Below are 25,099 nucleotides of genomic sequence, written 5' to 3'. Positions count from 1 at the left end.
TCTAACTTTGCTATTTGTCCAAATTCCTCAGGCAGAAGGGGCAGCTGGCTGTGGAAAGAGCAAAGCAGGTAGAAGAGTTTCTACAGCGAAGACGGGAAGCGAGGCAGAACAAGGCTCGGGCTGAGGGGCATATGGTAGGATTTTGTTTTTGAGATTTTTGAACATGTTAGTATTCAAAGTGAAGGTCTGGAACAAGGTAGGTATAAACGCCAAGAGTCGTAATCCTTTATAAACATTTCCTCTGAACATTTGCAGAGCATTTAACTTCTCTTCAGCTATTTCTTTTATGCTAAGCGTGAAATTCTGTTGTTTCTTGGTTAATTGAGAGTAAGTTCGTAGCTGTATCCTTCCTTTTAAAAGAGTTGAAGTAGGTATAGCAACCCAGATATTTATATTAAATAAATAAGTTCTTACATTACTTTTTTCTTCCATTATGCTTCTGGTTTTAAATACTTTTAAGTAGCAAAGAATTGTAGAAGAAAAATGGAAAATAAACATTTGGGTAAATATACATGTAACTGTGCATTTACTCAAAAGTAAATTAGGAACAAAAGTATTTTAAAGCCTCTAATTATTCCAGTTAGCTGAATTAAGTCATGTACATAAGAAAATATTAATAGTTTTAGATCATCGTTTCAGTAGTTAATAGTTTTGACTTGCAGAGGTGCACAAATGCCTTTTCACCTTCTGTCCACAGAACACATGGTGATTGTTTGTCAGCTCGGCACCCGTGAAGCATCATGCTCACGTAGGAAATAGGTCAATTGTATGGCAGTATGTTTTCTTTAGACTTAGATTTACTGTAAGTCCATAAGTGATATCTTTATGAGTTAATTAATATAATTATTCCAATTTAGGATTTTTTTTCTTTGAAATAATATCACAGAAAAATAGTTAAATTTTTTAATGGTTACCCTGTATATGTGTAACACCCATGAGCTTGTTTTTCTAATACCTGGAATTAATCTGTATTTGTATCCTCTCTATAGACAGAGGAGAACCTCCTTTGTTTTCCCTTGCCCTATTTCTCCCATGTTAGTAGCATCTGGAATTTTAGTTACAGATTTTAAAAACAGTTATTAGACTTACCAAGATTTACACATTTCTTTCCTCAGCACAGTTCCTTATATACTACTGTCCTCCCTCAGTTTGTCTTCATGATGGAGACTATCCTCTCGTAACCTTTTGGAGAGAAACTGTCAAAGATTTGTTGGGAAGGTCCTTATTTTGTCTTCACACTTAAATGTTAATTTGTAGTGGTGGTCTGCTGGTAAATTTGCTTAGCATTTGTATGTCTGAAAAAGCATTTTGTCTTCTTTTTTGAAAAATATTTTTGCTGGATGTAGTCTTATAGGTTGAGAGTTCTTTTTCTTTCAGTTCTTTAAAGGTGTTTCTCCACTTACATCCTGGCACGCCGGTTCTTACCAGAGGTCTGCTGTCATTCTTAAATTTTCCTCTGCGTGTAATGTGTCTTTTCTCTCTTATGGCTTTTAACATTTCCTCCTTATCACTGGAAGTGGATTGATTTAGATGTATCTTGGTGTAGTTTTCTTCATTTTATTTTGTTGGGGGTTCATTGAGCTTCTTGGATCAGTGGATTTATTGTTTTTATCAAATTTGGAAAAATTCAGCCATTATTTCTTCAAAATCTTTTTCTGTTCTCCTCTCCTTTTTCCTCTGGGTGCTCAGTAGCCATACGTCAGCTTGCTGATGCTCTGTTCATTCCTTTTTGGTCCTTTTCCTGTGTTTGGTTTTGGGCAGCTTCTGTTACTGTATCTTCAAGTTCATTACTCTTTTTGTCTGCTTTGTGTAATCTGCTCTGCTCTTAATCCCATCCAGACACTGTATATTTTTCATTTCAGATACTGTATTTTTTAATCTCTTAAAATTTATTTGGGTCATTTTTATACTTTCCATGTCTGTCTTTATAATACTTACACTTTTCTCTACCTTCTTGAACATATGGAATATGATTAGAGCCGCCTTTTTAATGACCTTGTCACTAATTCTATTATCTGTGTCATTCCTGAGTCAGTTTGTTGACTGATTTTCTCTTCATTTGGGTAATCTTTTCCTGCTTCTTTACCTACCTGGTAATTTGTGGTTGGATGCCTGGCATTATGTATTTTATCTTGGATTTTTTGTATTTAAATACAAATGAATAAATTTATTCTGTGCTGCAGTTATGTTACTTGAAAATAGTTTGAGTCTTTCAAGGTTGATTCTCAGCTTTGCTAGGCAGGTGGAGAAGAGCCTTTCGTCTAGAACGCACTTGGCGCCACCGCTCAGGCAGTACTCTTTTTTTTGTTGTTGTTTTTTACTTTTATTTGCATTTACTTTTTGCAGCATTTATTCCGGGGCCATAAGTTTTTGTTTCTTCAATTTCTTCGGGGATATCTTTTTCTTCTGGGCAACCTCCTCTTCTGCTTTAGGAACAATCTGGTTTTTTTCAGTGAGGATCATCTCAGTGTGGCAGGGAGAGCTCACGTATAGGTTGATCCAACCATGAGCTCTGTAAGTCCTGCACCGTGTCTTGGGGGCTTTGTTCGCCTGGATATGCTCAGTGACCAGAGAATCTACATCTAAGCCCTTAAGTTCAGCATTACTCTCTGCATTTTTGAGCATGTGCAGTAAAAATTCAGCACTCTTTTTGGGCCACCGACCCTGCGTGCAGCCCCACTGTTTGGCCTGGGCACACCTACCAACTCCACCATTGTAACGACGGGATGGCACACACTGCTTCTTTAAAGTGACGTCCTTCAGATACTTGGTGGCTTTTCGGATATGCATACCCTTAATGGCCTGGGCCGTTTCACAAGTGTTCTTAAAGTGAACACGAAGATTTGAACCTCTCGACTTGCATGATTTTGTGGGGTTTTCTGGGTCAAGTGAATAGTGAACCATTTTTAGAGGTCACCTCAGGCTGCTTACCGGAAAAGCGAGGCAGTACTCTTGACGCTCTGATGACAGATTGGTGGTACTCCAATGCTCTGTTGATTTGGAGGCCTTTCTAGTCTGGCTGTTGGAAGTGTGATGTGTTCCCAGCCCTCAGTGAGCCTGAGGGATTGGTGATGTCATGGTAACCGTCCCTCAGCAGGAGACTCAGGGGAAACCTCTGTGGATTCCAGGACTCTCTGGGCAGCTCTCTCTTCCTTGGTATCCCTTCCTGCAAATGGTACTGCTCTTCAGCCTCCCAAGCTCTGGCTGCTGTTTCCCTGACTCAGGACACCCTCTCCCTGTGCTGCAGCCTGGAGACTGGGCAGTTGCTGAGCTTACCTCACTTGTTACCCTTCTCACAAGGATCACTGTCTTGTGCTGCCTGTTTGCCAGTGTTGGAAAATCGTTGTTTCATCTACTTTGTCCAGACTTGTAGGTGCTGAAGGTGGGAGGGCAGGTCTGGTCCCTGTTACTCCACCACAGCTGCAAGTGGAAGTCTTGGCTGGTAGTTTGCTCCCCACCCCACCTTGAAGCTGCTGCCTCATCATGGTCTCATTGTCGCTCTCAAGTCTTGTGACATGGTTTTCCTTCACGTTCCTCTGTAAGGGGTTTTTCCTCTCTGAAAGCTTTTGGCACCGTTTTTCTGCCTTCCGTGTTCTGAAATATCGCTTGAGTGTTCTCGGTATTTTTAATTGACCTGTCATGACTCTAACCAGATGCCTTCAGTCTGAGCACTCACCTTCGGTTCTGGGACATTCTTAACTGACGCTTCTTCACATATTGCTGCTTCTCCTTTTTCTCCTTAAGAGAACTCCGTTAAATGGATAGATTGGAACCTCTGCATCAAATGTCTTTTTTTCTGTACTTTTATTTCATCTTTTTTATCCCTTTGTCCCTTCTTACTGTTTTGGAAGGATTCCTGGGCCCGAATTTCAGCTCGTAACATGTTCTTTTGTTTTGTCTACTCCGCTCTTCAGCCCATCCAGTGATGTTTTCTCTTAAGTTTAGAAACTTGTATTCTCATGTCCATGAATCTTCTTAGTTTTCATTGAAAGCTCTGTGATCTTGTGCTCATTTCTCTAATGATACTTTATCATTATCATAAAGGTTATCATAAGGTCTTGTTCTTAGTGCACTCTTGGCCGTGTCACCTCGGTGTCTTCAGTTTTTTTTCCAGCAAGTCTGCTCCCTGTTTCATGGTACTGGCATCCCTCATACATTTAGTGTTCTTGCTGGTGTGTTCATGTTTGGGGGTGTCTATTTTACCCTTCGTTGCCTCTGTTTGGGTGGCCCCCTGGCGGGATGGGCACGTGTTGCTGACCTCTCCTCTGTTCAGTTTTTCATCACAGTAGAGGATGGGTGGGACACATTGCTGTTTGGCCAGGCAAATACATGGCAGCTTACTTTCTGGGCATTGGAGACCCCACCTTCCTGGGTGTCACTGGTCACCTGGAGCACCGGCCTGGCCTTTCAGTCCGGGCTCTCTCATCACTCGTGTCTGAAGGGAGCTGCTCACGGAGATGGACAGTGTGCTGGGTGACCTCTTCTTTAAGCGCCATTGCTGCTGTTCCCCTCGTGCCCCGGCTGCCAGCTCATCACAGAGCAGCCTCCTGTTGCTCACACCTGCTGCCGAGGCCTCTTCCCTACAGGCTGTGCTCATGACGCTTCTCATCTTAAACCCACGTGTGTATTTTCCTTACCTCTGGGCTCCTTCTGTTCTTGGGACTACCCAGAGTTTCACTTGTTTGGGAGTGCTGGTATGCATTCACTGAACAACTTCTCAAGTGTAGAATTTTGGAAGAAGGGGAGGCCATGGTCTCACTGCAATCAGATATTAGTATTTTCATTTTGTTGTTTTATCATTTTTAAAAGATGTGCTTTAGAAATCAGTGCATTTTTGACGGTGATTTTTATATGACTTTCCAAGATGCGTTTTGTTAACCTGTATAGAGTTTCTTCATTCCCTAGATGACTATATGTATACGTGAAACTTTACTTTAGAAAAATGTGGCTAAAAAGTGAAGAATTTTTACTTTTCAGTATGTTTGGGTGGATGCATCGTATATTACTTTCTTTATTCACTAATACAACAACAAGGCAGTGTGTTAAACACTTTGGGGGTAATAGGTTAATTAATTGATTAAAGATGACTTAATTAAATCTTACTCAGATATAGTTTCTCTCTGGAATAACTTAGAGTCTGGTGTTAGACAAGACTATATATTCTGGAAGCGTGAGGTAAAGAATAGAGGTGAAAGCTGAGGTTAGCTGTGGGGATTTTAAGATTTTAAGTTCATACAATTTTAAGTTCTAAATTGGAACTTTCTTATGATGAGGTAGAGGGGTTGTTTAAAATAGACCTCTCCTTTTCCATGCTGTGTAACACAAATTACCATAATGTAGTGGCTTAAAGCAACACAAATTTATGACCTACAGTTTCTCCGGGCCAGGACTCTGGCACGTTGTAACAGTTCTCTGCTCCTGGTCTCCTGAGGCTGAGGTGGATGTGTCAACAGCTGTGTCCTCAGCTGGAGGCTCAGCCACCTTCACCGACCCCTCAGGGGGCTGGCAGGACTTCCCTCCCTGCTGCTGTGGAACTCAGGCCTCGCTGTCTGAGAACTTTGACTGGGACCATGTGGCCCCTTCATCTCAGCGTCAAAGAACTCCCTGTGCATCAACCCCCCACCTGCCGCTTCTACAACCAGCCAGGAAAACTGCATTTAATGGTCAGCTCGCTGGTTTAACGTCCCTCATCCCATTTATCGTGACCTAATCCTGCGGTACAACCCATCAGACTTGCACACCTGGGGAGTGGGTGTGGGTATCAGGAAGCCTTGGGGGTCTTCTCCAGGTTCTGCCCGTCACAGTCCCTTTGCCTGTGACTTAGAGGCCGCGTCTGGGGATATAGACAAGGCGAGGGGGAGGAGCTGTCTCGAGCCCGTGCTTGGTGGTGGAGCACGCAGCCCAGGCGTCCACACAGAGCCTTGTAAGAAGTCACCTGTATTAACATGAAGTTTAAATACAGTGAAATTCACCAGTGTTGGGAATGTATCTGGATGAGTGTTGACAGGTGTATGTAGTCATGTAACCACTGACACAACCACAGGACAGCATCATTCCATCATTTCTTAAAAGGTTGCTTCTCTTGCCACCAGAGAAAAAACTGTCGGTATGTGAGATGATGGATGATAACCAGACTTACCGTAGTGATCCTTTCTCAGTATATGCGTGTATCAAGTCATTATGTTGTACACCTTAAACTAACAGTGTTGTAAGTCAGTCGTGTCTCAGTAAAACTGGAGGAAGAAGTTTCCTTGTGCCCCGTGACAGTCAATCTTCTACCAGCTGTAGGCAACCACCGGTCTGCTTCCTGTCACTGTGGTCTTGTTTCTTCTAGAATTTCATGTAAAATTATTATACAGTATATAGAGTTTTGAGGCTGGTGTGTATCAGTAGTTCTTTTTTATTCCTGAGTCATATTCCATCGTGTGGATGTACCACAGTTTGTTTGTTCAGTCCTCAGTTGATGGGCATTTTTGTAGTTTCTAAAAGAGATGCTTTTAAAGCTCATGGGAGTAGCCGATCATTAAATTCCCTCAATTATATGCTCTCCATGCTCCCACAGAGCCCTTCTTTCTGAGTGGGCATATCCCTCTTTATTACCTGTAACTCAGTCGGTGACTGTTTTTTCTCTCAGACTTCTGAACACTGCTGGAGAAAGTTAAAGCTGTGATGACTAGTGTCAGATGGGTTTATGGCCTCTGGTTTCAGCAGAGCTTCAGTCCTTCTCGGCTGTCCTCTGAATCTCCATGGTCAGCAGCCTCTCCTGTTGCCCACAGTGGGGACTTTCCTCCATGGTTTCATCCTTCTTCCCTTTCTGTGAAGATAATCATTACATCACCGAGAAAATTGGGCTTAAAAACCTCACATTTCGTCACATTTTCTGCCTCCATACTTATAAACTTATGCATAATTGTGCCCAATCTATCCTTGTTTTCTCCAGTCTCAGAGAAGGATATAACTTCCTCTGTTCAAAAGTAATCTTCCTGTTCCATCCTGTTCGATGATTATAATGCTGGTAATTGTTCACATTGGTCGTTTACTGGGTGCTGATGTGTCAGGCTTAGTTCTAAGCTCTATACCTGTACTCACTCACTTGTCACAGCAGTGCTCTGAGGCAGGTTCTGTCGTCTTCCCATGTTACATCTCACTGAGGCAGAGGTGGAGAAGCTAAAGCGATAGCTTGAGCTTTACAGCAACCAAACGATAGATTACATCCTGTTTAAATCCCTGCAGTCTGACTTGAGAGCCCACGCTTTCATGGCCTTATTTTCTGGGCCATGCTGTCTGTTTCCTCAAGGGGCCTCCTTACTCTGTCACTTGCTTCCTGTCTTTTCTGAACTTCCCGTCTTTCCTGGCATAGCCCATAAATATATTCATGTTTCTCACGTTCTTGGCTCCTTCCTCCTCTTCATGGCCAGACACCTCAAATGAATGAAGCTCTGTTCTCTGTCATTGCTTACCCGCTATTCATAATCCTGTTGAAACAGAAGTCACCGATGTCCATCCTGCCAAATATAATCGAGTATTTTAAATCTTTATCTTACTTGACCTTTCTGTGACATTTGATCTCATGAGTTACTTCTTCAAAATTTCTTCCTTGCCTTCCGTGACACCAAATTCTCTTTGTTTATCCCTTAGTTTTCTGATTATTATTTCTTAATATCTTCTACAGGATTCTCTTCTTCCGTAGTTTCTAAGGCTGATATTTCCTGGGATTCTGTCCTTGGTTATTTTTCACTGTAAGTTAATACCCTGGGGTGATCTCACTTACTATTCTACAAGGGACTGGTGACCTCAAAATCTCTGTCAGTTACGCAGACTACCCTCCTAACTTCCATCCTGTCTAGCTGCCTTCTGGACATCATTTCCTAGCGGTCACATTGGTACCTTATTTTTAAATTTTCCTTTTATTATGTAAATCATCATACAATAACATTAACTTTATTTTTCTTCTCCAGTTCTATGAATTTTAACACAAGTATAAATTCACATACCCACCACCACAGTCAGGATACAGAACCATTCCATCACCCCAAAACTCTCTCGTGCTCTCTCTCAACATAGTCATGCTGTCCCCTCACCCCTAATACCCTGAAAGCCACTGTCTATTCTCCATTACTATGGTTTTGTCTTTTCAAGAATGTCTTATATGGTATTTGTGTGTGGTATATATAATAGTATGTAACCTTTAGCGGTTGGCTTCTTTCATTCACCTTAATGCTGTTCATCCAAGTTGTTGCATGTACCAGTAACTTTTTGTTTTTTGTTGTTGAGTGGTATTCCATTGTATGGATGTGCTACAGTTCATTTATTCATTCACCCACCGAGGGACATTTGGGTTGTTTCTAGTTTTTGTTAATTAATAATCAGTGCTGCTTTGATCATTCATTTACAGGTGTTTGGAGAAGAGTAAGTTTTTGTTTCTCTAGGGTAAATTCCCAAGAGTGGCTTTTCTGGATCATGTGGTAAGTGTAGACTTGAGTTCTCAAAAGTCAGCCATTTGGCAGAGCACTCGCACCTTTTTGCCTTCTTAGCATCAGTGATCAAGAGCACCCGTTGCCCCACATCCTCATCAGCATTCGGTATTGTCGCTCTCTTTTACTTTGGCCATCTAATCTATGTATAGGGGTATCTCATTGTGGTTTGATTTGCATTTCGCTAAATGTTAATGATGTTGAATCCCTTTTCATTGCTTATTTGTGATCCTTATAATCCTCTTTAGGGAACCGTGTGTCTGAGTAATTTGTCCATATTAATTGTGTTGTGTTGTTACTGTTTTGCTTTGAGAGTTCTTTATATTCTGGACAAATCTTTTATTGGGTAAGTGATTTGCCAATATTTTCTCCTAGGTGACAGTTTGGCTTATCATTCTCTTAACAATATTTTTCACAGAGCGCAAGGTGTTAACTTTGATAAAGTGTACGTTTTCAGGTTTCCTGTTTACGGATCATGCTTTTGCTCTATCATGTCTAAAAACTCTGCCTATCCAGTAGTCATGAAAATTTGCTCCTATTTTTCAAAAAATTTTTATAGTTTTACTTTTAACCTTTAGACCTACGATCCATGAAAGAATATGTTTTTAGTGTGGTAAAATACACAAAACATAAAATTTTCTGTCTTAACCATTTAAAAATACACAATTCAGTAGCATAAGGTACATTCACAATGTTATCTTCCTTCTGCTTGATTTCTGTTTATTTTGCTCTTTTCTGGTCTTTTAAGGTTGAAGCTTAGATAACTGAGGGTGAGACCTTTTTTCTTGTCTAATATTGGTATTGCATGCTGTAAATTTCCCTCTAAGCACTGCTTTAGTTGCACCCCACAAATTTTTCTGTGTTCTATTTTCATTTTAATTCAGTTCAAACTTTATTGTAATTTCCCCTTGAAACATCCTCTTTGGCCCATGGATTACTTAGAAATGGGTTAATTTCCAACTGTTTGGACATTTTCCTACTTTTTTCTGTTACTGTTTTCTGGTTTTATTTTATGATCAGAGAACATACTTTGTAGGACTTCATTCAGTCATTTTACATTTGTTAGCGTTTGTACTTTGATCTAGAATATGATCTATCTTCGTGAATGTTCCACATACACTTGAAAAGAATGTGTACCCTGCTGTGGTTCGGTGGAGTGCTATATGTTTCAATTAGATCCAGTGAGTTGATGGTGCTTTTTAGTACTTGATCCATACTGACATTATGCCAACATTGTTTGATACTGAGATAGGAGAGTGGAAGCCTTCAGATATAATTGTAGATTTATCTGTTTCTCCTTTTAGTTTGGTCAGTTTTTCCTTTCTTTCTTTCTTTCTTTTTTTTTTTTTTTTTTTTTTTTTAGAGAGCATACACATTTAGAATCGTTGGGGTTTTAGAGTGAATTGTCCTTTCTTACCAAAATGTAATCTCTTTTTGTTTCTCATATTACTGGAGGGGTTCGTTTTTGTTTTTGTTTCGCTGTGTAACAAATTAGCACAAGTTAGTGGCTTTTAACAACACGTATTTGTTATCTCATTTTCAACTGCATGAAGAGTCGGTGCCCCAAACCCCTTGTTGTTCCCAGGTCAGCTGTAAACGCTATTTTACTGTTTCAATTTGGAATGTAGAAATTTTTCCATCATGTAGGTACCCTTACCCACTCCCCTTTATGCCACAGTTGTCTTATATATTACGTTTACATAAATTTAAAGCCTCATTAGGCCGTGTTATAAATTTTTCTTACAACTTCAAACATGTTTAAGAAGGCAATAGGACAGGAATACTTTCTAATATTTACACAAATATTTACCATTTTTCTAGCTATTCACTCATTACTAATGATCCAAGTTTCTTATATAATTTCTCTCTGCCTGAAGAAATTCCTTATGCAGTTCTTTTTTTTTTTTCTTTAACATCTTTATTGGAGTATAATTGCTTTACAGTGGTGTGTTAGGGTCTGCTTTATAACAAAGTGAATCAGTTATACATATACATATGGTCCCATATCTCTTCCCTCTTGCATCTCCTTCCCTCCCACCCTCCCTATCCCACCCATCCAGGTGGTCACAAAGCACCGAACTGTACTCCCTGTGCTATGCGGCTGTTTCCCACTAGCTATCTACCTTACGTTTGGTAGTGTATATATGTCCATGCCACTCTCTCGCTTTGTCACAGCTTACCCTTCCCCTCCCCATATCCTCAAGTCCATTCTCTAGTAGGTCTGTGTCTTTCTTCCCGTCTTACCCCTAGGTTCTTCAAGACATTTATGTTTTCTTATATTCCATATATATGTGTTACCTTACGGTATTTTGTCTTTCTCTTTCTGACTTACTTCAGTCTGTATGACAGACTCTAGGTCCATCCACCTCACTACAAATAACTCAATTTCGTTTCTTTTTATGGCTGAGAAATATTCTATTGTATATATGTGCCACATCTTCTTTATCCATTCATCCGATGATGGGCACTTAGGTTGTTTCCATCTCCTGGCTATTGTAAATAGAGCTGCGATGAACATTTAGGTACATGACTCTTTTTGAATTATGGTTTTCTCAAGGTATATGCCCAGTAATGGGATTGCTGGGTCATATGGTAGTTCTATTTGTAGTTTTTTAAGGAACCTCCATACTGTTCTCCATAGTGGCTGTACCAATTCACATTCCCACCCGCAGTGCAAGAGTGTTCCCTTTTCTCCACACCCTCTCCAGCATTTATTGTTTCTAGATTTTATGATGATGGCCGTTCTGACCGCTGTGAGATGATATCACATTGTAGTTTTGATTTGCATTTCTATAATGATTAATGATGTTGATTCTTTCATGTGTTTGTTGGCAATCTGGATATCTTCTTTGGAGAAATGTCTATTTAGGTATTCTGCCCATTTTTGGATTGGGTTGTCTGTTTTTTTGTTATTGAGCTGCATGAGCTGCTTATAAATTTTGGAGATTAATCCTTTGTCAGTTGATTCATTTGCAAATATTTTCTCCCATTCTGAGGGTTGTCTTTTGGTCTTGTTTATGGTTTCCTTTGCTGTGCAAAAGCTTTGAAGTTTCATTAGGTCCCATTTGTTTATTTTTGTTTTTTATTTCCATTTCTCTAGGAGGTGGGTCAAAAAGGATCTTGCTGTGATTTATGTCTTAGAGTGCTCTGTCTATGTTTTCCTCTAAGAGTTTGATAGTTTCTGGCCTTACATTTAGGTCTTTAATCCATTTTGAGCTTATTTTTGTGTATGGTGTTAGGGAGTGTTCTAATCTCATACTTTTACATGGACCTGTCCAGTTTTCCCAGCACCACTTATTGAAGAGGCTCTGCTTTCTCCACTGTACATTCCTGCTTCCTTTATCAAAGATACGGTGACCATATGTGCATGGGTTTATCTCTGGGCTTTCTATCCTGGTCCATTGATCTATATTTCTGTTTTTGTGCCAGTACCATACTGTCTTGATTACTGTAGCTTTGTAGTAGTATAGTCAGAAGTCAGGGAGCCTGAATCCTCCAGCTCCATTTTTTGTTCTCAAGATTGTTTTGGCTGTTCGGGGTCTTTTGTGTTTCCATACAAATTGTGAAATGTTTTGTTCTAGTTCTGTGAAAAATGCCAGTGGTACTTTGATAGGGATTGCATTGAATCTATAGATTGCTTTGTGTAGTAGAGTCATTTTCACAATGTTGATTCTTCCAATCCAAGAACATGGTATATCTCTCCATCTCTTTGTATCATCTTTAATTTCTTTCATCAGCGTCTTACAATTTTCTGCATACAGGTCTTTTGTCTCCGTAGGTAGGTTTATTCTTAGATATTTTACTCTTTTTGTCGCAATGGTAAATGGGAGTGTTTTCTTCATTTCACTTTCAGATTTTTCATCATTAGTGTATAGGAATGCCAGAGATTTCTGTGCATTAATTTTGTATCCTGCTACTTTACCAAATTCATTGATTAGCTCTAATAGTTTTCTGGTAGCATCTTTAGGATTCTCTATGTATAGTATCATGTCATCTACAAACAGTGACAGGTTTACTTCTTCTTTTCCGATTTGGATTCCTTTTATTTCCTTTTCTTCTCTGATTGCTGTGGCTAAAACTTCCAAAACTATGTTGAATAAGGGTGGTGAGCGTGGGCAACCTTGTCTTGTTCCTGATCTTAGTGGAAATGCTTTCAGTTTTTCACCATTGAGGATGATGTTGGCTGTGGGTTTGTCATATATGGCCTATATTATGTTGAGGAAAGTTCCCTCTATGCCTACTTTCTGCAGGGTTTTTATCATAAATGGGTGTTGAATTTTGTCGAAAGCTTTCTCTGCATCTGTTGAGATGATCATGTGGTTTTTCTCCTTCAGTTTGTTAATATGGTATATCACGTTGATTGATTTGCGTATATTGAAGAATCCTTGCATTCCTGGAATAATCCCACTTGATCATGGTGTATGATCCTTTTAATGTGCTGTTGGGTTCTGTTTGCTAGGATTTCGTTGAGGATTTTTGCATCTATGTTCATCAGTGATATTGGCCTGTAGTTTTCTTTCTTTGTGACATCCTTGTCTGGTTTTGGTATCAGGGTGATGGTGGCCTCGTAGAATGAGTTTGTGAGTGTTCCTCCCTCTGCTATATTTTGGAAGACTTTGAGAAGGATAGGTGTTAGCCCTTCTCTAAATGTTTGATAGAATTCGCCTGTGAAGCCATCTGGTCCTGGGCTTTTGTTTGTTGGAAGATTTTTAATCGCAGTTTCAATTTCAGTGCTTGTGATTGGTCTGTTCATATTTTCTATTTCTTCCTGATTCAGTCTCGGCAGGTTGTGCATTTCTAAGAATTTGTCCATTTCTTCCAGGTTGTCCATTTTATTGGCATAGAGTTGCTTGTAGTAATCTCTCATGATCTTTAGTATTTCTGCAGTGTCAGTTGTTACTTCTCCTTTTTCATTTCTAATTCTATTGATTTGAGTCTTCTCCCTTTTTCTCTTGATGAGTCTGGCTAATGGTTTATCAATTTTGTTTATCTTCTCAAAGAAGCAGCTTTTAGTTTTATTGATCTTTGCTATCGTTTCCTTCATTTCTTTTTCATTTATTTCTGCTCTGATCTTTATGATTTCTTTCCTTCTGCTAACTTAGGGGGTTTTTTGTTCTTCTTTCTCTAATTGCTTTAGGTGCAAGGTTAGGTTGTTTATTCGAGATGTTTCTTGTTTCTTAAGCTAGGATTGTATTGCTATAAACTTCCCTATTAGAACTGCTTTTGCTGCATCCCATAGGTTTTGGGTCGTCGTGTCTCCATTGTGATTTGTTTCCAGGTATTTTTTTATTTCCTCTTTGATTTCCTCAGTGATCACTTCATTTTTAAGTAGTGTATTGTTTAGCCTCCATGTGTTTGTATTTTTTTACAGTCCTTTTCCTGTAATTGATATCTAGTCTCATAGCGTTTTGGTTGGAAGATACTTGATACAATTTCAATTTTCTTAAATTTACCAAGGCTTGATTTGTGATCCAAGATATGATCTATCCTGGAGAATGTTCCATGAGCACTTGAGAAAAATGTGTATGTGGTTGTTTTTGGATGGAATGTCTTATAAATATCAATTAAGTCCATCTTGTTTAATGTATCATTTAAAGCTTGTGTTTCCTTATTTATTTTCCTTTTCGATGATCTGTCCATTGGTGAAAGTGGGGTTTTAAAGTCCCATACTATGAATGTGTTACTGTCGATTTCCCCTTTTATGGCTGTTAGCATTTGCCTTATGTATTGAGGTGCTCCTGTGTTCGGTGCATAAATATTTATAATTGTTATATCTTCTTCTTGGATCGATCCCTTGATCATTATGTAGTGTCCTTCTTTGTCTCTTCTAATAGTCTTTTAAGTCTGTTTTGTCTGATATGAGAATTGCTATTCCAGCTTTCTTTAGTTCTTTTAGGAATATCTTTTTTCATCCCCTCGCTTTCAGTCTGTATGTGTCTCTAAGTCTGAGGTGGGTCTCTTGTAGACAGCATATATTTGGGTCTTGTTTTTGTATCCATTCAGCCAGTCTGTGTCTTTTGGTGGGAGCCTTTAATCCATTTACATTTAAGGTAATTATCGATATGTATGTTCCTATTTCCATTTTCTTAATTGTTTTCAGTTTGTTATTGTAGGTCTTTTCCTTCTCTTGTGTTTCTTGCCTAGAGAAGTTCCTTTCGCATTTGTTGTAAAGCTGGTTTGGTGGTGCTGAACTCTCTCAGATTTTGCTTTTGTGTAAAGGTTTTAATTTCTCCATCAAATCTGAATGAGATCCTTGCTGGGTAGAGTAATCTTGGTTGTAGTTTTCTCTCCTTCATCACTTTTAATATGTTCTGCCAGTCCCTTCTGGCTTGCAGAGTTTCTGCTGAAAGATCAGCTGTTAACCTTTTGGGGATTCCCTTGTGTGTTATTTGTTGTTTTTCTCTTGCTGATTTTAATATGTTTTCTTTGTATTTAATTTTTGACAGTTTGATTACTATGTGTCTTGGCGTGTTTGTCCTTAGATTTATCCTGTATGGACTCTCTGTGCTTCCTGGACTTGATTAACTATTTCCTTTCCCATATTAGGGAAGTTTTCAACTATAATTTCTTCAAATATTTTCTCAGTCCCTTTCTTTTTCTCTTCTTCTGGAACCCCTATAATTCGAATGTTGCTGCATTTAATGTTGTCCCAGAGGTCTCTGAGACTGTCCTCAGTTCTTTTCATTCTTTTTTCTTTATTCTGCTCTGCAGTAATTATTTCCACTATTTTATCTTCCAGGTCACTTATCCGTTTTTCTGCCTCAGTTATTCTGCTATTGATCCCATCTAGAGTATTCTTAATTTCATTTATTGTGTTGTTCATCGTTGCTTGTTTCATCTTTAGTTCTTCTAGGTCCTTGTTAAATGTTTCTTGCATTTTCTCTATTCTATTTCCAAGATTTTGGATCATCTTTACTATCATTATTCTGAATTCTTTTTCAGGTAGACTGCCTATTTCTTCTTCATTTGTTAGGTCTGGTGGGTTTTTATCCTGCTCCTTCATCTGCTGTGTGTTTTTCTATCTTTTCATTTTGCTTATCTTACTGTGTTTGGGGTCTCCGTTTTGCAGGCTGCAGGTTCGTAGTTCCCGTTGTTTTTGGTGTCTGTCCCCAGTGGCTAAAATTGGTTTAGTGGATTGTGTAGGCTTCCTGGTGGAGGGGACTAGTGCCTGTGTTCTGGTAGATGAGGCTGGATCTTGTCTTTCTGGCGGGCAGGTCCACGTCTGGTGGTGTGTTTTGGGGTGGCTTGCCGCCAACAGCTGGGCCGCCGCTGCCACGAGGCCTAGCACCACCATGCGCCGTCTAGGTCGCCGCCCGCTGTGCACGGGGAGGTGCCAAGGCCCGGCCGGCCGCTGCCTGCTCTCCTGCCTCTGCCGCCGCCCGTGCTTCCCTCTCAGCGGCAACGGAGACCAGCACCATGCAGCACGCACACAGCCAATTGATCGCGCACCCACTCGCAGAAAGACTGGCAGTTCTTTTAGGTTAGGTCTGTTGGCTATAAATCCTCTTAGTTTTATTTCATCTTTATTTCTAAACAGTATTTTCGATGGGTGTAGTATTTTGGGTTGACAGTTCTTTTCTATTTCATTTAAAAAGTTACTTCACTGCTTTTTGTCCTCCATAGTTTTTGAAGAGAAATCCTCACCTTTTTTTCTCCTGCAGGTATGTCTTATTTTTCTCTGGATGCTTCCAGATTCTTTCTTTGTCCGTAGTTTCCAGCAGTGTGATTAAGTTGTCTCTGGGCATGGATTTCTTTAGGTTTATTCTGTTGGTGGTTTGCTAAGTTTCTTGGACTTGTAGATTTATACCTTATGCCATTTTTGAGCCATGATTTCTTTAAATATTTTTTTCAGCTCTGTGCTCTTTCTCTTCTCTGGTTCTCTGATGACATGAATGTTAGACCTTTTGTTCTTGTTCCACAGGTTTGTGAAGCTCTGTTTAGTTTTTTACAGTTTTTTTCTCTGTTGTTCAGATTGGTTAATTTCTGTTGTTTTCAGGTTCACTTCCTCTTTCCCCTTTCATCTTTATTCTGCTTATTTGGTCCAGCCAGGGAGGGTTTTATTTTGGTAATTTTATTTTTTCATTTCTTGTGTTTCCATTTGGTTTTTCCTTGTTTCTTTTCTTTCCCTGCTAGTATTTTCTATGTTAACCTTTTTTCACCACTTGGTTGCTGTTCAGATACTTTTAAAATAGTTTCTTTGAAGTTTCTGTCCCATAATTATATCATCTCTTTCATCTAATCATTATCTGTCTATTGTATATTCCCAGGTAGGTTGAGATTTTTGTCGTTTTTCATGTGCTGATTAATTTTGAGTTGCACCCTGGACATTTGGAATATTACATTATTAGACTTTGGATTTTGTTTAAATTTTATGGCGGCTGTTGATTTTATTTGTTTTAGCAGGCAGTTGACCTGTCGGGGTCAGGCTTCAAATTCCTGTTTTCCTTTTGTCCCTCGTGTGCACTGTGCAGTATTGTTTGCCCGGCATTTGGGTGGAAGTCTTTCAGCCAGCCCTGTGCTCATGCAGAGCAGGGTCTTGTCCGCACACAGATGCAGGCAACCCCAGGACTTTATAACAACTCTGGGGCTATTTTCCGGAGCCCCACGGTGTGCCATTGGTCTGATGCCCGCGTTTTCCCTGGGCTCACCTCTCAGTCTGAGGCCTCGCATACCTAGGGCTCCCTCACTCCTAGAGTGAAGCAGTGGGAGGACAGACAGACAGACAGACAGAGGCAGAGAGAGAAAGAGAGAGGCCACAGACTTTGCTCTGTTTTTTTTTTTTTTTTTTTGCAGTACGTGGGCCTCTCACTGTTGTGGCCTCTTCTGTTGTGGAGCACAGGCTCCGGACGCGCAGGCTCAGCGGCCATGGCTCACAGGCCCAGCCGCTCTGCAGCATGTGGGATCTTCCTGGACCGGGGCACAAACTTGTGTCCCCTGTATCGGCAGGCGGACTCTCAACCACTGCACCACCAGGGAAGCCCTGCTCTGGCTTTTGGAGTATCATCGTCACAGGAGACAAAGGGTCCCTCCCTCACCATTGTAGTTCCCAGAAGCTCCTCTTGCTGTCTCGGTTGCCACCACAGCAGTGAGCTTTCCTGGGGGCTGCAGCACAAGAAGAAAAGGAGACAGAAAGAAAAAAACTGGAACATTTCCTACTTTCTCCTTAAGTTTTCCCTCCCCACTCTGGAACTGGAAGAGATAACCAGAGTTACTGCTGTTGTTACCAGAGTGCTCAGTTTCGGGGTTTTTGCCAAGTTAGGTTTAGGTCATAAGACCGCAGTTTTAAAAATGTGGTACCCTCATCGTGCATTTACAGGTACTCTGAGCTCTGGCATTCTCAACTCTGCCTGCCTCTGTTTACTTTTCAGGGACCCCAGATGTGCCTGCACTTTATCATGTGTTCTTTGGGAAAGGGGGTGTGTGTGCTTCCATCTTACCCGGGACTAGAGCTTTCTGTACTTCGTTCTTTTATTTCCAAAACCAAATTCACTTCATTGTCTTCAGACCCATGGCCCTTCCTGTAGTACCCATCCTGCTGCAGAGAATCACCATCAGATATGGCTTGACTTTTGGGTTCTGGTTTGAAAGCCATCTCATAGCATCTTCTCTTTGTCACGTCCCACCCAACTCATAGCCAGTCAGCGACCAGATTGCGTTTTCTGCCTTCTGAATATCCCGTAGCCACCTCCTCCCCTATGTTTTTGTTATTTTTGCCCTTGTTCATTGAGATCCTTATGTCTTGTTAGTCTTTTCTTCTCACCGCTTCTAACTGAGGATCCTTCTAATGCATCTTTGGCTTGGGCTGCCAAGGTGATCTTTCTGAAGCCACATGGAACACATTGCCCATATGCTTGGAATTACTCAGTTGTTGTTTATTGTTTAGAGGATAAATTAAACCTGGTAGCTTAGCACAAGGGGTCTACCCTTTGTCTTTCTTACTGCTCTTGATTTTCCTGTTCCCTTCTTCATCCCTTCAGCTTCGACCATACCAGACTACGTGCAGTTCCCAGAAAACGCTGTTTCTAGTTTCTACTGAGATTCCATCTGCCTTATCTTCGTGAGAGAGTTCACGGTACCTTTCTGTTGCCTTGTTGGCTTGGGAACTGTGGCCGAAGCTGTGGGAGAGATTCAGGGGGAAGGTAGACATGTTTTTACTGCCACTGCATTTGTTTCCTGCTGAGGAGGAGACGATGATTAACTCTAGAAATAATTACTGTTAATTTGCACAGCATCTTAGGTAGTTTACTTAAAGCTTTCTGATTTTGCCAGCCTCGTGTATCTTCAAAGAGTAGACATTCCGTTATTGCCATGGGAAAACGATTGATTCTGTGCAACAGGTCTGTACTGCACGTTTATGCTGCACAGGCTGGAGCAGGGAGATGTGGCTGCTCTGAGAGTTTATCAGCTCTAATGAATCATCCGGGGAACCTCAGGGAGGAGAGGCCTCAGGGAGAGCCTTGCAGTCTCCTCTGAAAACAGCCAGGAGCCTGGGAACCGTCGCTCACTCAGCGTGAGGTGCTGAATCATTCAGCCCTGTGTCTCGTGTAGGAGACCCTCCTTAGCCCATTAGCATTCATGTCGGGTAAAGCCACTTAAAGTAAATCCAGCTAAAACAGAGACCCACATTTTGTAGTAAAGAGTGGAAAAAGGGTTTGATTGGGATTTTACCTTGAAAAATGAAATTTTAAAATTATTTTGTCTTACATTTGTCAGAATTTTGGATATACTTCCAAGTCCATATTGATTCTGAAAGTAACTAACTTGAGGAGGATTATAATTTTTCTGTTAGAATTGTATAATGAATACAGTGTGTATTTTATCAAATCTAAGATACAACTATAAGGCATATTGTTATTTTATATATGACTAAAAGAGAAAAAATCTTGCCAGTTTAACTTGATACAATGCTTTTTATCACTTAACCTTTTTATTTTATACTTGTTGAAATAAGTCTTTTGGATTTTTTTTATTATGTTATTCTTGAGCATCCATACAAAGGAAAATATGAGTGAAATAAATCAGTAAAGGTATTCATTCCTAAATCTACTTTCATACTTTGACTTTCTAATCATTCGTTTTTAAAATTAGGGTCATTGACGTTCATGTTTTCTCAAATAATATTATCCTCTATGCCACCAAGTGCACTGAGATTTCAGCAATTCTTAAAAGAGAACCCCAATTTTCTCTCAGGGAGTCAACACCAGTCTGCAGGCTTTGGTGCTGGTACTTTCTTGCTCTTATCAGAGGGAATCAATGGAAGGTTTTCAACAACTGCTAGGCTCCTGTTTCCTCTTGAACAAGCCAGTATGTGATTTTTTTAATTTAAAACTGAGGAGTTGAGGTTTTCCAGTTATGACACCAAGAAATAAAAAATTGACAAAGCTCATACATTCTCAGGCAGTAACATCTATGTTGTAACTGCTGCCCGGCCCACAGTTTATAAGATTATAACAGATCATAGAGATGCTATTGATTGTACGATGCACCCCATTTCAGAGATGTTAAAATGTGAACAATGTTCATATTAGAATTGATGAAAGATGGTATACCCTTCACTTCAAAATTTTTGTACATTTCAGTTTTTATAACTATATTATAAAAGATGACTGTTTCTTGCGAAAATGGCTGAGATTTTGGCAGTTTTCCAAAGATCATTTCTGAAATTTCTTTTTATGTGTTTTTTTGTTTGTTTTTTTTTTTGCTGTACACGGGCCTCTCACCGTTGTGGCCTCTTCCGTTGTGGAGCACACACTCCAGACGCACAGGCCCAGCGGCCATGGCTCACGGGCCCAGCCGTTCTGTGGCATGTGGGATCCTCCCAGACCGGGGCACAAACCCGCGTCCCCTGCACTGGCAGGCGGACTCTCAACCACTGCACCACCAGGGAAGCCCTGAATTTTTTAATACGAATAATATTTTGCAGGGAAGCCCTGAATTTTTTAATACCAATAATATTTTGAAGGACCAACATCATCATTCTGTACACTTTTTAAAAATTCACTTAATTTATCTAATCCTGTTGTATTTGTAGACGGTTTTGCATGTGATTTGAAAATTTTTCCAGTATCATTGTTATCATCTTCATGAAACCCTTCATCTTTGGCAAGATTAATAATTTTCTTTGTCAGACAGTTTGCATTAGACATGCACTATGTTGTCAGATATTTACAACATTCCACAATCAGGGAGAGATGGATCAACAGAGACCTTGATGTGATGAATGAGGAGAAACTGGTGTTTCTTGGGGACTACTTTTATAGTGGTCATTAATGCTTATTTTTGGACTCTGACAGCATTCAGCATTGTAAATACTGAGGTATTTATATAAGAACTGTACCTATAGCACAGGACTGTGATGGATATTTATGGTAATAACCCTGACTCTTCAAGAAAAATATATTAACACCAGTGATTTAAGGCAGCACATAATAAACATTTTTCCACTGATAAATAGTAATACTCATGATTTGTTTGTATAGTTTGAAAATGTATGTATGTTACACTGTGGTGTATCCTTATAACCAGTCATAAAATATCCATTTTGCTGATGAAGAGGAGTCTTAAAGACATTGTGACAGATACATATCTTAAACCTAATATGTGTTTTCTAATACTTACAGTCTCATTATAAATAATCAAACCTAAACAGTTAAGAATAAGTTCTGAGTCTTGAAGGTTAATCCTCTGGAATTGGGAAACTGCTGTAGTTAAATTATTTGATCAGTAAATTTTATTAACTGCTTTGGGAAACCATAATGATTACAACATTGTTTCTGTGGCAAAATGAAATCCAAGTCCCTGACCTATGAATAAGCATTTGGGACGTAAATAATTTTTGGGTTGAATTGTAATTTAAAGTAATCATGGATTTCAGAGTAATTTCATATGCTTGTATGTGAATTCAAAATTTTCCCTGTTCAGGTAATTTGAAATTTTAAAAAAATGCAGGTTAAGGAAACTCTTAACAAGTAACACTTCAGGCCAGGTGGTTTGTTTGTTTGTTTTTCTCTGAGCAGTATTTATAAAAATTAACTAAAGTTACTTAGAATCTAATCCTGACAGTAATTCTCTGCAGTGAGGATTTTTATTCCAGGGTCACAGGTTGTGAAACTGACTCAGTCATTAGTAGTTTGCCCGAGATCACTTGGTATGTCCAGAGGCAGCATACAAGCCCAGTGTGTCTGACTTTCGAGATCATTCTTCTAGCTATTTTGCTTTGCTGTTTGTTCGTTTTTAAATCCCATATTAGTATTTGCTTTACTTTAGGTAAAACTTGTGGATTTGATGATTTTGTAGTGCAGGGATAGACAGACCTTTTGTGTAAAAGGGCAGATAGTCAGTGTTTTAGGCTTTGCAGCCCATAGACTGTCCTGAGTAACTACTCAACTCTGCCGTGGCAGTGAAAGCCGAAGCAAATGGGCGGGGCTGTGCTGGTAAAACCTTACCTAGGAGACCTTCAAGATGGCGGAGCAGTGAGCCGTGGAGATCACCTTCCTCCCCACAGATACATCAGAAATACGTCTACATGTGGAACAGCTCCTACAGAACACCTACTGAACGCTGGCAGAAGACCTTAGACCTCCCAAAAGGCAAGAAACTCCCCCATGTACCTGGGTAGGGCAAAAGAAAAAAGAAAAAACAGAGACAAAAGGATAGGGACAGGATCTGCACCAGGGGGAGGGAGCAGTGAAGAAGGAAAGGTTTCCACACACTAGTAAGCCCCTTCACTGGTGGAGACAAGGAGGATGAGGGGAAGCTTCAGAGCCACGGAGGAGAGCGCAGCAACAGGGGTACGGAGGGCAAAGTGGACAGATGCCCACACAGAGGATCGCTGCCGACCAGCGCTCACCAGCCTGAGAGGCTTGTCTACTCATCCGCCGGGGCAGGCAGGGGCTGGGAGCTGAGACTTGGGCTTCAGAGGTCAGATCCCAGGGAGAGGACTGGGGTTGGCTGTGTGAAGACAGCCTGAAGGGGACTAGTGTGCCACAGCTAGCCATGAGGGAGTCCAGGGAAAAGTCTGGACCTGCCTAAGAGGCAAGAGACCATTGTTGCGGGGTGTGTGAGGAGAGGGCATTCAGAGCACTGCCTAAATGAGCTCCAGGCTGTAAGCCACGGCTATCAGCACATACCCCAGAGACGGGCATGAGATGCTAAGGCTGCTGCTGCAGCAACCAACAAGCTTGTGTGCGAGCACAGGTCACTCTCCAGACCTCCCCTCCTGGGAGCCTGTGCAGCCCGCCACTGCCAGGGTCCTGTGATCCAGGGACAACTTCCCTGGGAGAACACACGGAGTGCCTCAGGCTGGTGCAACGTCACGCCGGCCTCTGCTGCCCCAGACTTGCCCCACATTCCGTACCCCTCCCTCCCCACTGCTTGAGTGAGCCAGAGCCCCTAATCAGTGGTTCCTTTAACCCAGTCCTGTCTGAGCAAAGAACAGATGCCCTCAGGCGACCTACACGCAGAGGTGGGGCCAAATCCAAAGCTGAACCCCAGGAGCTGTGCGAACAAACAAGAGAAGGGAAATCTCTCCCAGCAGCCTCAGGAGCAGTGGATTAAATCTCCACAATCAACTTGATGTACCCTGCATCTGCGAAATACCTGAATAGACAACAAATCATCCCAAATTGAGGAGATGGACTTTCAGAGCCATGATGTATATATTTTTTTCCTTTTCTCTTTTTGTAAGTATGTATGTGTATGCTTCAGTGTGTGATTTTCTCTTTATAGCTTTGCTTTTACCATTTGTCCTAGGGTCCTGTCTGTCCGTATTTTTGGTTTGTTTGTTTCTTAGTATAGTTTTTAACGCTTGTTATCATTGGTGTATTTGTTTTTTGGTTTGGTTGCTCTCTTATTTCTTTTTTTTTATTACTTTTTAATTTTTAAAAATTTTTTATTTTAATAACTTTATTTTTTCATTGTTTCTCCCTCTCTCCCTCTCTCCCTCTCTCCCTCTCTCCCTCTCTCCCTCTCTCCCTCTCTCCCTCTCCCTCTCCCTCTCTTTTTCCCTCCTTCCCTCCCTTATCTTCTGGGCTGTGTGGCTTGACAGGGTTTTGGTGCTCCGGCCGGGTGTAAGGTCTGTGCCTCTGTGGTGGGAGAGCCAAGTTCAGGACATTGGTCCACCAGAGACCTCCCAGCTCCACATAATAACAAACGGTGAAAGCTCTCCCAGAGATTTCCATCTCAGTGCTAAGCCCCAGCTCCACTAAATACCACCCAACTACAGGGCTGGACGCCCTAAGCCAAACAATTAGCAAGACAGGAACACAATCCCACCCATTAGCAGAGAGTCTGCCTAAAATCATAATAAACTCAGAGACACCCCAGAACACACCACTGGATACAGACCTGCCCACCAGAAAGACAAGATCCAGCCTCATCCACCAGGACACAGACACTAGTCCCCTCCAAAGAAGCCTACACAACCAACTGAAACAACTGTAGCCACTGGGGGAAGACACCAAAAACCACAGGAACTATGAACCTGCAGCTTGCGAAAAGGAGACCCCAAACACAGTAAGTCAAACAAAATGAGAAGACAGAGAAGCACACAACAGATGAAGGAGCAAGGTAAAAACCCACCAGACCAACAAATGAAGAGGAAATAGGCAGTCTACCTGAAAAAGTATTCAGAGTAATGGTGGTAAAGATAACCCAAAATCTTGGAAATAGAATGGAGGAAATACAAGAAACTTTTAACAAGGACCTAGAAGAACTAAAGAGTAAACAAACAATGATGAACAGCACAATAAATGAAATTTAAAATTCTCTAGAAGGAATCAATAGCTGAATAACTGAGGCAGAAAAACAGATAAGTGACCTGGAAGATAAAATAGTGGAAATAACTACTGCAAAGCAGAATAAAGAAAAAAGAATGAAAAGAATTGAGGCCACTCTCAGAGACCTCTGGGACAATATTAAATGTACCACTATTTGAATTATAGGAGTCCCAGAAGAAGAAGAGAAAGAAAGGGACTGAGAAAATATTTGAAGAGGTTATAGTTGAAAACTTCCCTAATATGGGAAAGGAAATAGTTAATGAAGTCCAGGCAGGGCAGAGAGTCCAATACAGGATAAATCCAAGGAGAAACACGCCAAGACACATGTTAATCAAACTATCAAAAATTAAATACAAAGAAAAAATATTAGAAGCAGCAAGAGAAAACAACAAATAACATACAAGCGAATTCCCATAAGGTTAACGGCTGATCTTTCAGCAAAAACTCGGCAAGCCAGAAGGGAGTGGCAAGACATACTTAAAGTGATGAAAGGGAAAAACCTACAACCAAGATGACTCTACCCAGGAAGGATCTCATTCAGATTCAACAGAGAAATTAAAACCTTTACAGAGAAGCAAAACCTAAGAGAATTCAGCACCACCACACCAGCTTTACAACAAATGCTAAAGGAAGTTCTCTAGGCAGGAGACACAAGAGAAGGAAAAGTCCTACAACAACAAACCCAAAACAATTAAGAAAATTTCAATAGGAATGCACATATCGATACTTACCTTAAATGTAAATGGGTTAAATGCTCCAACCAAAAGACATCGACTGGCTGAATATATACAAAAATAAGACCCATATATATGCTGTCTACAAAAGACCCAGTTCAGTCCTAGGGGCACA

The 25,099-nt window shown here is 40.6% G+C and overlaps 2 protein-coding genes across 8 annotated transcripts in view; one reads left to right on the top strand and one right to left on the bottom strand.

Moving 5' to 3' along the window:
- Positions 1-25,099, top strand: part of NEK1 (NIMA related kinase 1) — a 233,037-nt gene that overhangs the window by 108,954 nt on the left and 98,984 nt on the right. For all 7 annotated transcript variants that reach the window (XM_079926984.1, XM_079926982.1, XM_079926986.1 and 4 more), the window contains one exon: positions 32-134. In XM_079926984.1, the coding sequence (XP_079783110.1) occupies positions 32-134 (103 nt within the window). The remainder of the gene's footprint in view (positions 1-31; positions 135-25,099) is intronic.
- On the bottom strand, positions 154-9,580 carry LOC307189183 (large ribosomal subunit protein uL22-like). Its single transcript, XM_079926988.1, has one exon. It carries the CDS (start codon positions 2,902-2,904, stop codon positions 2,350-2,352), a length of 555 nt encoding a protein of 184 aa, XP_079783114.1. The 5' UTR covers positions 2,905-9,580; the 3' UTR covers positions 154-2,349.

Source organism: Stenella coeruleoalba (genome assembly GCF_951394435.1).
Source record: "Stenella coeruleoalba genome assembly, chromosome: 7".
Lineage (NCBI taxonomy): Eukaryota > Metazoa > Chordata > Mammalia > Artiodactyla > Delphinidae > Stenella > Stenella coeruleoalba.
This window is presented reverse-complemented; position numbering and strand designations above follow the sequence as displayed.

Excerpts from the sequence above, each read along its gene's own strand:
- LOC307189183 (XM_079926988.1), bottom strand. The coding sequence starts at position 2,904 with ATGGTTCACTATTCACTTGACCCAGAAAACCCCACAAAATCATGCAAG.